This window comes from Nanorana parkeri, unplaced genomic scaffold (assembly GCF_000935625.1).
Source record: "Nanorana parkeri isolate BGI_ZX_2015 unplaced genomic scaffold, ASM93562v1 scaffold1924, whole genome shotgun sequence".
Taxonomy (NCBI): Eukaryota; Metazoa; Chordata; class Amphibia; order Anura; family Dicroglossidae; genus Nanorana; species Nanorana parkeri.
Genome location: NW_017308192.1, coordinates 21,599 through 37,350, shown reverse-complemented (window position 1 = coordinate 37,350; position 15,752 = coordinate 21,599). Strand labels below are relative to the sequence as shown.

At 48.2% G+C, this 15,752-nt stretch overlaps 1 protein-coding gene across 2 annotated transcripts in view; it reads right to left on the bottom strand.

The window, feature by feature from the left end:
- Positions 1–14,784, bottom strand: part of SIDT1 (SID1 transmembrane family member 1) — a 48,546-nt gene extending 33,762 nt beyond the window's left edge. For both annotated transcript variants that reach the window (XM_018572069.1, XM_018572070.1), the window contains exons 1-8: positions 14,654–14,784; positions 14,226–14,396; positions 13,706–13,751; positions 11,197–11,298; positions 6,419–6,502; positions 3,205–3,319; positions 2,478–2,543; positions 887–980 (exon numbers count right to left, since the gene is read on the bottom strand). In XM_018572069.1, the coding sequence (XP_018427571.1) occupies positions 887–980; positions 2,478–2,543; positions 3,205–3,319; positions 6,419–6,502; positions 11,197–11,298; positions 13,706–13,751; positions 14,226–14,389 (671 nt within the window). In that variant the 5' untranslated portion in view covers positions 14,390–14,396; positions 14,654–14,784. The remainder of the gene's footprint in view (positions 1–886; positions 981–2,477; positions 2,544–3,204; positions 3,320–6,418; positions 6,503–11,196; positions 11,299–13,705; positions 13,752–14,225; positions 14,397–14,653) is intronic.
- Positions 14,785–15,752: the final 968 nt, after the last annotated feature.

Below are 15,752 nucleotides of genomic sequence, written 5' to 3'. Positions count from 1 at the left end.
CCGGCGGGATAAGGTATGCCGCCGGGTCCCCTCCTCTCTCTGCTGATACTGTCGGGCGTTCGGTCCATGACCAAGCGCCCGACTTTTCAGAGGGAGGTGACGCCCCTCCAATGGTGTCACCCGGGTGCGGGCCGCACCCCCCTGCGTGACGCCACTGAGTGCCATAGTGATGTATACTGCCTGACCAAAAAAAAAAAGTCACCACCTAGATTTAGCTAAGCACATACTGTAGGTCAGAGCCTTCCATTGGATAAGTGTTGTGATCTGGGGATGCTTCAGTTGGTCAGGTCTAGGTTCAGCAGCGTTATGTCCCCAAAATATGAGGTCCGCTGCCTCCCTGAATATATTGAATGATCAGGATTTTCCAGCAATGGATTTTTTCTTCTCTGACGGCACATTGGGCATATTCCAAGATGACAATGCCAGGCATGATCCACCGGGCTCAGATTGTGACAGAGTGGTTCAGGGAGCATGAGACATCATTGTCACGCATGGATTGGCCACCACAGAGTCCAGACCTGAATCCCATTGAGAATCTTTGGGACGTGCTGGAGAAGACTTTACGCAGAGGTCCAACTCTCCCATCATCACTATGAGGTCTTGGTGAAAAATGGATGCACGGAAATAAATGTTGTGACATTTTATATGTAAATGATGCCAAAGGGAATGTGTGCAGTAATCAAAGGTGGTCCAATGAACTATTAGAGTGTGTGACTTATTTTTGGCCAGGCCGTGTACGGTGTACATCGGGGTCATCTGAACCCAATCCTCCATTGCCGTGTACCAGCCGTAGTTCTGTATCAGATGCATCCGGCAGACGTTTCCCAGCACTGATTGGAGTTGAGATACTTGGGAAAGGAGACATTATAGATAAAGACAGACGTACCTGAAGTGATCGACGAAGAAGACCAGGAAGGCTCCGAAATAGAAAATGAGGAAGAAGAGGAAGCACAGCAGCGTGGCGTGGATATAGACCGAGTCTGGGGGAGGGGGAAATAATGACAATATGTCCTGATGAACCAAGTTCCAGAAATGTGACCATTGCAACACACCTAGTCAGGAGGAGGACAGGAAAGTGTCTGTGTGGCTTGTATTGACCAATCAGACATCTTCCTTGCCCTTTATCGCCTGCACTAGGAAATTACATCAAGAGAGATGCCAACAGTATAAAAAACAATTTCCAGGGACCATCTGTGTGTGTTACATCATGATGGTGATTTGGACAACTATAGTCCCATTACAGTATGGCTGCAGACAGGGGCGTAATTAGAAATCACAGGGCCCCATAGCAAAATTTTGTATGGGGCCCCGTGATTGCTAGTTATGCCACTTGCAGAGCCCACCTGATATACCAAACAGCCCACCTGAGAGTGACCCTGCAGAGCCCACCATAGACTCTCTATAGGGGGCTCTGCAGGGTCTCAAATGGGCTGCACACCTCTTACCTGTCAGCGATATCCGCCTCCGTGGTCGCCAGGCCCCGCCTACTCTTCCGGGCCCCGCCTTTTCGTCTATCGATGGGCCCCGCCTCCTCTTACATCACTGGCCCCACCTGCTCTTAGGTCGCTGGCCAGTCATGTAAGAGGAGGCGGGGTTGCTCTTAGGCGGGCCCCGCCTCCTCCTTCACTGCGAACGCTGACCTCTTCTGCCGTAGCTGCTGGCTGTCACTGACACAGCTCCGCAGCGGCTGTGAGGGGGAAACGCAGCTTCTGAGCTGCGTCAGTGACTGCCAGCACTCTTACATGCCATAGCGACCCAGGCGGCCCACACAGCATCAGAGGGATGCCCTGGCCGGGCCCCCCTGTGCCTGGGCCCCATAGCGGCCGCCTGGTTCGCTATAGCGATTGTTACGCCACTGGCTGCAAATCAGAGAAGGCCACTTGATACAGCAAGTAAAGTGCGGTGAACATCTAGTTTTCTGCATTAAGGAGAACCTGTCGTAAAAGGGAAACCCAGCCTAGAATTTACTTATTCAGGGGAGCCCATTGAAGATGGGTATCAGTGGGTGGTCTAGAAAGAGAGCTTCTCCCTTTGCCCTGGATGTATTTTTATCTGGATCAACTGCTGCACTACAGCAAACACGACTGCCATTAGAATTCATGGGGCCCCATAGAACCTAACTGACCATGCCCCCCACCCCAACATTTCCATTGGATGAGTTTTGACTAGTGATGTTCTTCCAAACCCGTCCCCCAGCTACTCCCACATGTTAGTGCAGAGGGACTTTGTAGCATACACCACAACAGCTTGGTGTGTTTCACCCCTGGCACCATGCCTGGCCACCCAACCGGAGCAAAAAGCTTTGCAGCCCGAACACTCTCATCCCACCTGGTGGCTATGGAAGGAGGAACTGCCTCGGGCCCCAAACCCAGTGTGCAGGAGTCCCTGAATTGAGCCGTGGATGCTGCACTGTTGTCAGCCCCTTTCAGGCCCGGGTTCTATGTACAGAAGAGGATTATTAAGACTTCATCTCTTACTATTGATTGACTGAATGATGTTGACTTCAATGTGCTTGACACGCTTCAAGTTCCACGTGTGATTTCCTGTCCGGGAGAAAAGAAAACAGATATTGTAATGTATGTATTGAATGTAAAGTGTACGTACAGATGACGTGCTATAATGTATAATTCATCTATTCATTTGTAAATGTAGGCAAAGCCAACTTATTGATAGAGTAGGATAGGTCAGGACCAGTGGCGTCACAATGGGGGTGTGGCCCGCACCCGGGTTTCACCATTGGAGGGGTGACACCAAAATGACTGACAACCCCTCTGAAAAGTCGGCCACTCGGTCAAGGACCGAGAGCCCGACAGTTGCTCGAGAGAGAGAGGAGGGGACCCGGCGTCAGACCTTGTCCCGCCGGGTGACGCCCCCTCCTCTCTCTGCCGGCGTCCAGCACCAAGATGGGCGCCGGCAGGTAACAGCGTTACCGCGCGTGACGTTATCACGCGCGTGCGCGATGAGGTCACTGTGGAGTGTCACCCGGTAAGCGCACCGGGTGTCTCCCCGCCTCGGGACACCTCAACATAATTTCTCTTTTATTATCCCATTGGGAAGATTTACCTTCACTTCCTGCCCCATAGACACAACAGGATATGTGATGGAAGCAGACATGTGAATAGACCTTCTGTTGTCAGAAGGCTCCACTTGTGCTGCGCACTGCAGTATGGGAGAATAGTAATGACTGCAGTTCCGCAGTTTCACCAGCAGAGAGCAGCATCTTACCGACTGAGGCCGCTGGGACCGTCCCTCCGCAGGCATAATCCTCTGGTTTGATGACAAACACGATATAGAACTGCCCTTTAGGGAAATCCTTCCTCTGGTAAAGGGAACAAGAAGAACAAATGTTAGCCGAAGATTATAAAAGATCATTTCCACCTTCACAAGACTTTACTCTGCGAGATGAAGCTGCCACTCGTTACAAACTGACCCATGCAAATATTGTATACACTACCGTGTTTCCCCGAAAATAAGACACTGTCTTATATTTTTTGGGGCTCAAAAAAACACACTAGGTCTTATTTTCGGGGTAGGTCTTATTTGTTTGAATTTTTTTAATGTACAACAATCCACACTTATTCATGTACAAAAATATGGTGATCAGGGCAAACAGGGGTGCTGTACCTTTCCAAGAGCAATTTGGTAACCAATCACTGGCCAGAATGAGTGAAGCGCACTTTCACTATCCATTCCTCACAGGCTGAGCGCATTTGGTATCACTCCGACTGACAGGAGCCGGCGCTATAGAGGAAGCAGCGGCTCTGCTCCCTCCACTGCCGCCTCGCTTCCTCTAGCGCTGGCTTTGTTGGTACCGCTGATTCTCTCCCGCGGCTCTTCAAGTTCCCCCTTATGCCACCACCGGCCCTGGGAATGGTCACAACTAGGTCTTATTTTCGGGGTAGGTCTTATATTCTAGCAATTCCCAAAAATAGTACTAGGTCTTATTTTCGGGGAAACAAGGTATATCTCTAAAAGTATGTGGTCACCCCTCCAAATGACCTCGGGTTTCTCCAGTGAAGGGTTCTGTTAATGCTACAGTATACAAAGATAGCATTCTGCATGGGGGAATCTGAAGATATTTTAATGAAAAGAAATACAATTCCAGCAAAATCACAAACACTCATTACTGCAACATCATTGAATCCGGTGTAGTGAGAATGGCCCCAGAAATACGACTCCGCCCATAAGATAAAAACAATGGACGCATCTGATTGTAAGCATGACTTGCCCTTACCTTATCAGTATCTATATCTCCTTCCAGAACTTGTCAGATCTGTCTAAAGTATGGAAGGTCAGCACCCGTCAGCATTCTGCTGCTCTCTCTGGCCCCGTTGGGTAGATTTTCCCTTCAGGGCCCATTCACAATAAAACAATCCTTTGTGGAGATAACTCCTGCGCATTATGGCGTGCATTGTTGTGTTAAAGGAGAACTATGAGGTTAGTGTTTCTCCCCATAGTTCTCCTCAGGGTTCACGGGAGGACATAAACTAGCGTCCTACCGTCACGCAAAGCTCAGTATATCGCAAGCTACAGCTTGCGGTATACTGAGACCGCCGCAGCCGGGACGGATACCGACATTACTGTCTGGATCCACCCAGCTGCGTGAGTGACAGCTGACTCTGCCTCTCTATAGGCAGAGCCAGCTGTACCCGCCCCCCAGTCCGTTCCGCCAGTCAGCGCTGGAGGATCGGAGCGGGGAGGGGGGGGGGGAATCCCTGCAGGGAGCGGTGACTGAAAGTCACCGCTCTCTGCAGGGACATGATCGAGAAGTGAGCAAGCGATGGTATGTGTTCCCTCAATTCCTGATCTATTGAGCCGACGTGTCACAGTTTCATTGTCACAGGTCGGCTTGACCTATGAGGTTGAGTGAAAATCACTCGCCTCATAGTTCTCCTTTAAGACGGCCTATTCATTATGAATGGGCTGCCAATGCACCACAACCAAAGAAAAAAAAAAACCAGATTAACCTTTTGTTAACAATGCAATGCACCACAATGCACGAGATATACAGTGTGGTGCATCATGCATTGCACTCCATTGTACATTGCACTGGGGTGCCATTCACAATGAATGGCACCATAACGCACTGCGCATAAAGCAGCGGATCCCCATTAGCCAGCCCAACTTTTGCCCTTTTTATGAATGCCTGCTGCTCAGGTCTGGCATTGCCACGCATGGTAAGGCGTGCATATTGGCGCACACTGCCGCAATGTACGATTGTGAATGTGCCCCCTGAGGAATAATTTCCGGGACAAGCAGAGGCAGCAGTAAAATATTTATTCATAGAATAGGGGAAGGCTACAGCTCTCATCAGCCTTTTATTGTATGAGGCTCCTCGGGGGGGGGGCGCAGGAAAGGATTTTCAGGGTAACAGCGTGTCACGGTCTCTGCTCTCAGGAACAACTTTTGAATACTTTCTCAAATGAACCCTTGCAGTCAGGGGCGTAACTACAGGTCATGGGACCCCATAGCAAACTTTGCACCGCCCCCAATCCCCCCCTCCACCCTCTCCGCAAAATCTAAATCAAGGACAGGTAGCAGGAGAGCTGTCCGCATAGTTTCCTGCTGCACATCTGCCAGCTTTTCTTGATTGGAAATTTCATAGGGGGGGTACAGGGCCAACAGCAACTTCTGCAATTCTTAATGGGGCCCCCTTCCACCCTTAGGCCCCATAGCAGCCGCATGGGCTGCTATAGCTATTGTTATGCCACTGCTTGAAGTGGGGCTACCCCCCCCCGCACTGCAAGGGTTAAGTGCTCGTTTTGTCCAGGGGCCCAAATAAAGAAATACCCGATCCTCTGTCCCATCCTGGCTCCCAGACCGGTCCCTGCAGCCTCTTTTACCCGGGCTCTGGCGGTCTAGGGACCCCGGATGTCATCATATCTAATACAGTCCATTCACTTGCATTAGACGTGAAGGCGCCGAGCAATATATCCCAGCCGGAGCGGAGAGGGAGAGATGTGAGTGCCGTCCCCAGCAGGACCCAGGATCAGGTGAGTATATCTTCTTTATGTCAGCCCCTAGAGAAAAACCAGCACTTAACCCTTGCAGTGTGGGGGTAGTCTCATTGCAAGGGTTTCAATGTGCTCTGTGCGCAAACTATATAAATAATACTCGAAATGTCCACAGACCACATCATTTAGCATTACAAGGTGTATACTAGTAGATATATAGTATTTATTTATTATTATTATTCAATGTAACAAATTATAATTACATTACTTTGTGTTATTGTTACTTTTTTTTTTTAGTTTATGGCTGAGCACCGTTTTTTGGGAGAGAATCATTAAAATAATTTGGGATCTAAAAAAAAAGAGGCAATGAAAGGGAGGGGAGAACAGAATGGCCGATGCCAGCTTGTCCCAACACAGATTGCCAGCAAGGGAGATGGCGTTGGGGATCCGAGGGCCGCGCTTACCTGGATGGTTATCGCAGCCTTCTTTGTCATAGACTGGTAGACGCCATTAAATTCCACATTGTGGTCCAGATCGTAGACGGGACACTGGAAGAGAGCAGAGTGGAGATGATTTGTGACTGCCAGAGAAATGCAAAGTGGGTTACAGCAGCACTCGGGGTTCTATAAGGACCAGCAAGTCACACATATGATCAGGGTCAGACTGGAGGCTTCAGGGCCTACAACATGTCCCCAGTCTATCTCCTGTAGTGTCTTTAGTCCCTCACCACCCTGGATGCATGTCGGCAGGCTCTTATTGTCTCCTCTAGTATGACTGACGTCTCCCACAGTCTTCTGTCTTATACTGAATAATATGTGCAGCCTTTTGGAGGTGTCAGGGGCCACCTTGTTAGTTGACAACCACTGTAATAAGGTTTGGGGTCTAAGTTATGGGGACAGGAACCGGGCCGGGTGCCCAGGTAAGCGACCTACCCATGTCTTGGACCATGGAAGTAGTGTGTGTGGTCACTCTAAAAGATTCTTACATTGCTTCAGGTCAAAGTATATTGTGTAAATCTATCATATACCTGGGTCATCAGTTCCTCCATAGATATTTAACTTCAGAAATCCATTCCTTGAGTATGTGTGGGGGGATGGGGAGAGTTGGTTTCCATCGCCTCAGAATTACTGTTAGCTGCTAATAGTAAGAAACGTAGGAGGACCTTCTTTATGACCGATCCCAAAATCATTGAGAGGAGGGTGATTTCTGGTATCTCGGGCCTGTCACCTGCTTGTATATGTCAGCCTTTCCCAATCTTTCTCTACTCAGAGAATCCCCTAAAATAATGTAGTTATTGGGGGGTCAATGGGGAAGACACCCCCAGATGGTCAGTAAGAATAATGGAACCCTTACAGTGGTGGTCAGAATGCCACCCTAACAGACAGCTAACTAGATAACTGGGTCATGCTGCTGGTTTGATAAGTAGTGTTGGTCCTGGAACTATATAGGCACCATCCACTTGAAGGTCATCAGCCACAGCAACCTGTAAGAGGAACCCCTCTAAAACCATGGCTGGGAATGGCTGGTATATAGGGAATGTGTTTCTACAAGGCTAGTATCCAAGGGCATGTCTACCCATGGGGACCTTAGAACCCCCCTGAGTGAGTGACCTGAGTGAGGTTGAGAATGGATGGTATATAGTGAAGATGTGTTTCTACAAGGCTAGTATCCAGGGGCATGCCCACCCATGGGGACCTTAGAACCATGGTTGAGAATGGATGGTATATAGTGAAGATGCTTTTCTACAAGGCTAGTAACCAAGGGCTGTTCCACCCACGGGGACCTTTTTTCACGGGGAACCTGAGGTGGAAAAGTTGGTTAAGCTAAAGAATCCATTTTGATATTCGAGACTCCATCTTGTTATACATAAGTCCCAAGGTCTGTGGAGATCAATAGTTTTTATCTTTGCAGAGTGTGCAAAGATATATTTGTGCGGACCCTGCAAAGAGATATCTCAGTCTGTGTTTACAGGCCTTTTCAAAGGATTTTTCTTGTTCTTAGCAAACACCTGTGTGGGGTTAGTTGATAAGACGACAAATACTGACTATCTTTCAATGATGTTACAGTGTAACTAACAAGGAAAAGATGCTGATGCTATGGTTTTAGAGAGTTAACCATTTAAAAGTTGTGATAAATAGTCAAATAACTATTGGATAATTTGTATTTCTGTGTCGGCCCAGTGTGGGATGACACTGGGAGGTATCTCATGAATTATGCTAATGTGACTTTGTTTAAACGTTTTGTAATTCCTCTTTATGGTAGTAGTATGCTGGCTATCGTACTGCCCCATTGTGTCAAGGACACAAATCTCTGTTCCTGGTTTCTTGCGAGGCCCGGTATTCCTGCCAGGACAAACCCTACAGAACCATGGTTGAGAATGGCTGGTATATAGTAAAGATGTGTTTCCAGAAGGCTAGTATCCAGGGGCATGTCCACCCATGGGGACCTTTTTCCACGGGAAACTGTAGAGAACCATGGTTAAGAATGGCTGGTATATAGTAAAGATGTGTTTCCAGAAGGCTAGTATCCAGGGGCATGTCCACCCATGGGGACTCTTTTCCACAGGAAACCCTACAGGACCATGGTTGAGAATGGATGGTATATAGTAAAAATGTGTTTCCAGAAGACTAGCATCCAGGGACATGTCCACCCATGGGGACCTTTTTACCCGGGGAACCGTACAGAACCATGGTTGAGAATGGCTGGTATATAGTAAAGATTTGTTTCTAGAAGGCTAGTATCCAGGGGCATGCCCACCCATGGGGACCCTAGAACCATGGTTGAGAATGGCTGGTATATAGTAAAGATTTGTATCCAGAAGGCTAGTATTCAAGGACATGTCCACCCATGGGGACCTTTTCCAACAGGGGACCCTACAGAGCCATGGTTGAGAATGGGGCATTTCCACCCATGGGGATCTTACAACCATGGTTGAGAATGGCTGGTATATAGTAAAGATTTGTTTCCAGAAGGCTAGTATCCAGGGATGTGTCCACCCTTGGGGACCTCTTTCCATGGGAAACCCTAAAGAACAATGATTGAGAATGGCTGGTATATAGTAAAGATTTGTTTTCAGATAGCTAGTATCCAGTGGCATGGCCACCCATGGGGACCATTTCCATGGGGAACCCTACAGAACCATGGTTGAGAATGGCTGGTATATAGTAAAGATTTGTTTCCAGAAGGCTAGTATGCAAGTGCATGTCCACCCATGGGGACCTTTTTCCACAGGGAACCCTACAGGACCATGGTTGAGAATGGATGGTATATAGATAAGATTTGTTTCCAGAAGGCTAGTAACCAGGGACATGTCCACCCATGGGGACCCTTTTCCACATGGAACCCTACCTAACCATGGTTAAGAATGGATGGTATATAGTAAAGATTTGTTTCCAGAAGGCTAGTATGCAAGTGCATGTCCACCCATGGGGACCTTTTTCCACAGGGAACCCTACAGGACCATGGTTGAGAATGGATGGTATATAGTAAAGATTTGTTTCCAGAAGGCTAGTAACCAGGGGCATGCCCACCCATCGGGACCTTTTTCCACCCTTTGTCTTGGTGTTAAAGCCTGATGTTTGTTTTCTTTGTCACTCCATGTTATTCTTTTAACATTTTGTATTTTATTATACAGAAATAACAGTGCCGCTGCTTTATTCTGTTTCTAAATCACAGCAAAGTATTGTAGTGCTCTGCAGGTGCTAAACTAAAGGCGAGCCCGGACCCTGTCCTCAGCCGCTGGAGGCCGGCCATTTATCATCCCCACTGTGGACGATTTCCTCAACTTTATTGCAGAATCTGCGGGCCGTCCACAATTCCTGTCCCTCCCGCTGACTCTCTAATTTCCTGACAGATGCTGGAGCCGAGTCAGCCCGCTGAGCGATGGACTGTGCTGCATTGCTGGCCAAGAGCAAAGAAGCAGCATGGTGGATGGCGTCAGCCAATTAACGCTGTGTGGTCACATGACCGAGTACATACAGATCGTCCTATGTTTTCAGCATGTAGCTGAACTGTAGGTCATTTTTTTTTTGTTTAGCATTATTGTTTCTTCAAGGGTGAACGAAGAATCATTTTGTGAACCTTCTGCATTACCTGGGGATGTGGACTGACTATAAAGTGCATCCTGAGGTCAATGGGTCTTCACTACTGTTGGAACAGAGGTTAAGCTGAAGCTCCGGGGCGCAACTCATTACATCTGACAAGTGGTCGTATGGGCAGCGCCGCCATCACAAATCATGGGGCACTGTACAGCCTACCTGAAGGCCACCCCCCCCCCCCCCCCCGTTTCCCCCCAAAAACATAATATATTCACTTTCAACTGCTCCTCTTTGCCTCTCCTCAACAGAGGACCTCCAGTACACAGGGGGTCTACGTGAAGCATGGCTGCCTGTACCCTTCTATTGGTGGCCCTGAGTATGAGTTCCAGAAAGGTGGCCCAAGTATCACGGGCAGGTGGTGGACCAGCCAGAGCAGAAGCAGGCTTCGGTTAGGTATGAGTTCAATGTACAACCCGGTACAGGCTGATGCAAACAGATGACAGCCAATCAGAACCTGTTGATGAACACACACTTGGAGCTCTGAGCTCACTTTAAAGATTGATAATGAGGTCAGCTGAGAAAGCCTGTTGGTCTTGCTGCAGTGCCGGAGAATAGATGGTCCAGTAGGGGTCGGGTGTTAGATCCTGGATCAAAGTCTTGCCACATTACAGAGGAAGGTGAAGTACATGGTACTGGTGAAGCACAGGATCCAGCAGCTTAACCCCTTACCGTCAGCTTCCTTGGGTCCATTAGGGGTTTCCTAATGTTAGAGGCGTTCCCTGATCATGTGATGATTGTGTATGGCTGTCACAGTGATCACATGATCAGGAGCCTGTCCTATTGGTTCCTGATTGGAAACACTGTTGGTGACCGTGTGTTCACAGAGCTGGAGATGCGCAATTGAGTGCACTCCCAGCACAAATCAGCAACGTTGGCTGTACGCATGTGCATGGCAGCACGGAGTTAAAGCCCACTCCCCATATATGGTATGGCTGGCGACAAACCACCCTTGGCCTTACACAAAGGTCCGTCCTCCATATGTTCCTATGCCTCTGTGAGATTCACTACAGAAGAGGAAAGAGGATTGGCGTAGCATGGGGAGCTTGATGCAGTTACATTTGGATGAATCACTCTTCTTCAGCTGTGTGTGTAACCTGAGCTTCAGCTATTGAGCTTTGTAAACAACTGGCATACCAGCCACTTACCGCAATATCCTGGACGGAGACCACGGTGCAGGGAAAGGTCTCTGCCGAGCGAACCTTGATCATCACGGAGTTCACACCTTCCGGGAACGTGTACAGGAAATACTGCGTGAGAAAAAGTGAACGGCGTGAGCAACTTCCTGTGTGTACGACCACGGGTCTATGACAAAGCTGACACAGCTGTCAATGGGAACCGATGGATCATTTTCTGTCCTTACAAAATTGTAACATTAACCTGAATTCTAATCTCTATTAAAAACACAGCTGTGGGAATTTATCAAAACTGGAGCAGACAAAATGCAGAGCAGACAAAATGCAGAGCAGACAAAATGCAGAGCAGACAAAATGCAGAGCAGACAAAATGCAGAGCAGATTTGCACTGCAGCCAATGAGCTTCTGTGTCTCATTTTCAAATCTTACCTAGGCAAACTGTAGAGAGATGCTGATTGGTTGCCATGGGCAACTGCTCCAGTTTTGATAAATTCCCCCCAGTAAGGTCCATATGGGACAGCAAGGATGGCAGAATTTCACGTAAACTATGTTCTTGCTGTTCCGTGTTTCCAACACAGATCTGCAGATTCTCCCTCATGTGTGAATATCAGTGTGAATGTTCAAAATCCAAATACTGAGATACACTAAATTACCAGAAGTATTGGGACGCCTTTACACGCACATGAACTTTAATGGCATCCCAGTCTTAGTCCGTAGGGTTCAGTATTGGGTTGGCTCCACCCTTTGCCGCTATAACAGCTCCGCCTCTCCTGGTAATGCGTCCACAAGGTTTAGGAGTGCTACGCTTGTAGTCACTGAGCTCCTGAGAGCGACACATTCTTTCACCAATGTCTGTAGAAGGGTCTGCATGCCGAGGTGCCTCATCCTACACACCGGGGACCATGGGGGGGATTGGAACACCTGAATCACATGATTTGGAGGGGCGTCCAAACACTTTTGGCAATATAGTGTAAGTCCAACTCCAGCCAAACTCCCTTCGCTTCTAAGGAGTCAGATCTCCCGTCGGGTTTCATTGCTGTGTCCCCGCTGGTGAGATTTTTTACCTTCACTTCCTGTGGCAGAGATAGTAGTCACCAGAACAGGAAGTCAACAACAATAGGAGGCCAAGACAGCAATAAATCCCCGCCGGAGATTCACAGGCCTTCCGCTTTAAAGCTGGACTCCGGCCACACAGAGATTTGTGTCCTTTGCGGTTATTGACGAATAGAGTTTAGTTTTAAAGTAGAAAAACGACTCTAAATACTCGCCCCCCCCCCCCCCCCGCCCCGCCCCGGGGGAGATACAAAGTAAACAAACAAAAATGCTGCAGATGATGAGAATTCAGGTAAAATGCTGCAGTCAAGTTCTAGTGCGAGCACTCCAGAGGTCACGCCATCTGACTCCGGCAATGTCCCCCGGGGAGCAGAACAACTGGAAACGAAAACTCGCTGCGCGGGAGGAACTGATGACTCTGCACAACGCGCCCGCCGTTAAAATGCGGGCAAACCCCAAAAAAAAACAGCTCCTCCCTATTTGCTTCCTTTTCTTCTGTTAAAGAGAACCTGTCACCGGACCGTTTACATCCACCAAACTCTCCTCGTCAGGTAATAGGAGCATTAAGGGCCCGTTCACACCAGATGGGGTGCGTTCCGGCCCGATTCTGGCCAGAACGCACCGCCTCGCACTGCGGCCGGCTCACTATTTTGTGAGGCAGGAGGGGGCGTGGCAGGCCATTGAAGTGAATGGCCTGCGATCGCCCCCCCGCACAGGATCGCAAGGCACTATCGAAATAATAATAGTGCTTGCAGCATGTTTATATTCTACCTCGGAAATAACTATTCTGTTTAGGTTTTTTTTTCTTATATAAATACATTTTTTTATTTTGTATTATGTTTTAGATTGTATATGTTTATAAACAATTATTTAGACATTCAGACACTTATAGATTTTATATATTTTTTAAAACTATTTAATATTTTTTTTTGTTTTCATTATCTGTGTATTTTTTAATTTAATTGTTTTGTATTATATTTTAGTTTTTATATGTTTATAAATAATTATTCTGGTACATTTTTTTCTTGTGTTTAATAGTTTTATTTTTATTTCGTTTTCTTTATTTTGTCATTTTCTTTTTTTTAATGTATCTTTTGTATAATATTTTATGTTTTACATGTTTATATTCTACCTTGTAAATAACTATTCAGTTTTTTTTTTCTTATATTAATTTTTTTTTGACATTTGGTATTATGTTTTAGATTTTAGATGTTTTAACTATTTCATAGTTTTAACTTGTTTTTATCTTTTGTGTTTTTTTGTATTTTTATTTTTTTTGTATTATATTTTAGTTTTTATATGCTCCAGAAATAATTATCACTTTTTTTTATGACGACATTTTCCCGGCTGAATCATTATTTGCGAGCCTGATCTCCGCCGTCACCTTCCAGCATTTCTGTTCTCTGCCCAGAAGGTAAACACGGCGCAGGAGATAAGAGGACGAGGCCGGGGGGCGGGGCCACCTTACCTGAGGCTGGGACGGCGACGCGCTGAAATTCAGAGGAACTCCCGTCCTGTATCAGAGCAAAGACAGAGAGAGGTGAGAGCCGTGACCGAGGACCGCACACAGGACAAGCTGTCTCATAAAGTGGACCTGTCATCACATTTCTATCTGCTCCCTGGGGGAGGGGAGACTGAGGAAATGCTTCCTCCTGCTTGCAGCAGACTGATCACTGGGGGAGGGGAGACTGAGGAAATGCTTTCTCCTGCCTGCAGCAGACTGATCACTGGGGGAGGGGAGACTGAGGAAATGCTTCCTCCTGCCTGCAGCAGACTGATGACATCATCTCAGCCTAGGCCAAAGTCACCGGACTGGAAGGGCCACTGGGACACTTAAAGGGACATTTTTTGTTTCTGTATATATATATAAAAGTCTATATACACCAGCTGAGAGATGAGATCAAGCTTGCAGTAGGAGTTGCCTTCAGCTGATTGGCTGGCAGTTGTCCACCCACAAGGCGGCCATGTGCAATGATTCTGCTACTTACTGGAGTTCGAAGTTGAGCAGCCGGGTGACGATGAGCTCGTACTCCACACTAGAGGGCGCCATGGAGGCGATGTCGATGAACATCAGCTGATCGGAGGGCGGAGCCTGGCCCGCGGGGTGGGTGGGGCACAGCGTGCGGCTGACGTCCTGGTAGGTGTAGGTCATGTGATAACTGGAGGGAAAAGAAACACATCATTGGGGTGATGAGGACACAACGCTCAGACATTCAGGGGGCGTGGCTGAAGGTATATGCAAATCTTGACTTTTCCTGGAAATGCCTGAGTTTGACCCCGACCACCCCTTCCTAGGGGTTCTTTGTGATTGGGGGAGGGAAAGGCCACAGTCGGAGGCGATAGGGAGCTGGGGGAGGGAAAGGCTGTAGAGGGGGACAGGACACATCATCCTCAGGCTCACAGAGGTGGCACTTACTATCCCCTGAAGGCGAGGGGGATCTGCCATGACAGCACCGCTTTCTGCTGGCGGACCACGAAGAGGACGGGGAACTCCAGATCATCGGAATTGGAGCGGACAAACACTCGAAGAGCGTCCACCTGGAGGAAGAGAGCGGAGTGCTGATCAATACAGAGGAAGGCGACTCTGATAACATTGCGTCACAAATTATCTCGCTATTATATAACTAAACGGAACTTTTCATGAACCCGCCCACCCTGAACATCCCAGATAACACATTCCATATACAGCGCAAGGCGCAAACAACAACCGCATGCTGCCGTTATGAGCGCAGTAATGCATGGGCCCTAAATTATTTGGATCTCCTTCTATACAAAGCCGGATTTTCTATTGTTGGAGCCTGCAGCTCATCACAGTTCATGTGCTGAAAAGGAACATGCGGACGGAAGGAGAAAGCAGAGTGACAGAGATGATCCCATCACTGTGCTGCTTCTCCTTTCACTGTGCAGTCACAGGTTGGGGGCTTGTCCGGGATGACCTGGGCTCAGGGGAAGTGGGTTGAATGACGCTGGCTATCAGACTGAGGACATCTGGTGGCGGGAGAAGAGCACTGCGGGGGTAAATCTCTGAATTGAAGGTGAATACATTTTTATCTTGTTATTTTCGGTTGGCGTTCGGCTCCGCGGTTATATATCAAGCTTTGTTTCTAGTAATGCTGGCCTAGAGGCCCGGGCCTACTCTGCCTAATGGTAAATCCGGCCCCTGCTTCCATCACAATGCCATTTTGTTCGTCTGGCTGCCTTTGCCTGTATCGGACAGACGCGGCTGTGGAATTATTTGCACTGGAGCGGCCCCGGCGGGCCCCCACGATCGGAGAAGACATTTATCTCCGGCGTTAATGGGTTGCAGCAGTTCACGCCATCTAAATAATTCACATTTACACATCGCCGTGGGTTATGTAACGCGCCGCGTGTGCGCTCTTGGGCTGAGCTCATGCGGAATGATTCTGGCGGGGGGTGAGCGCGGGGTTAATCAGAGCGCGGGTTGCATCTCGCCGATGTCCTGCTTTCCATGCGGCCGCCTGGCAACCGGCGGCTCGCGGCTGGATCTCCAGGAA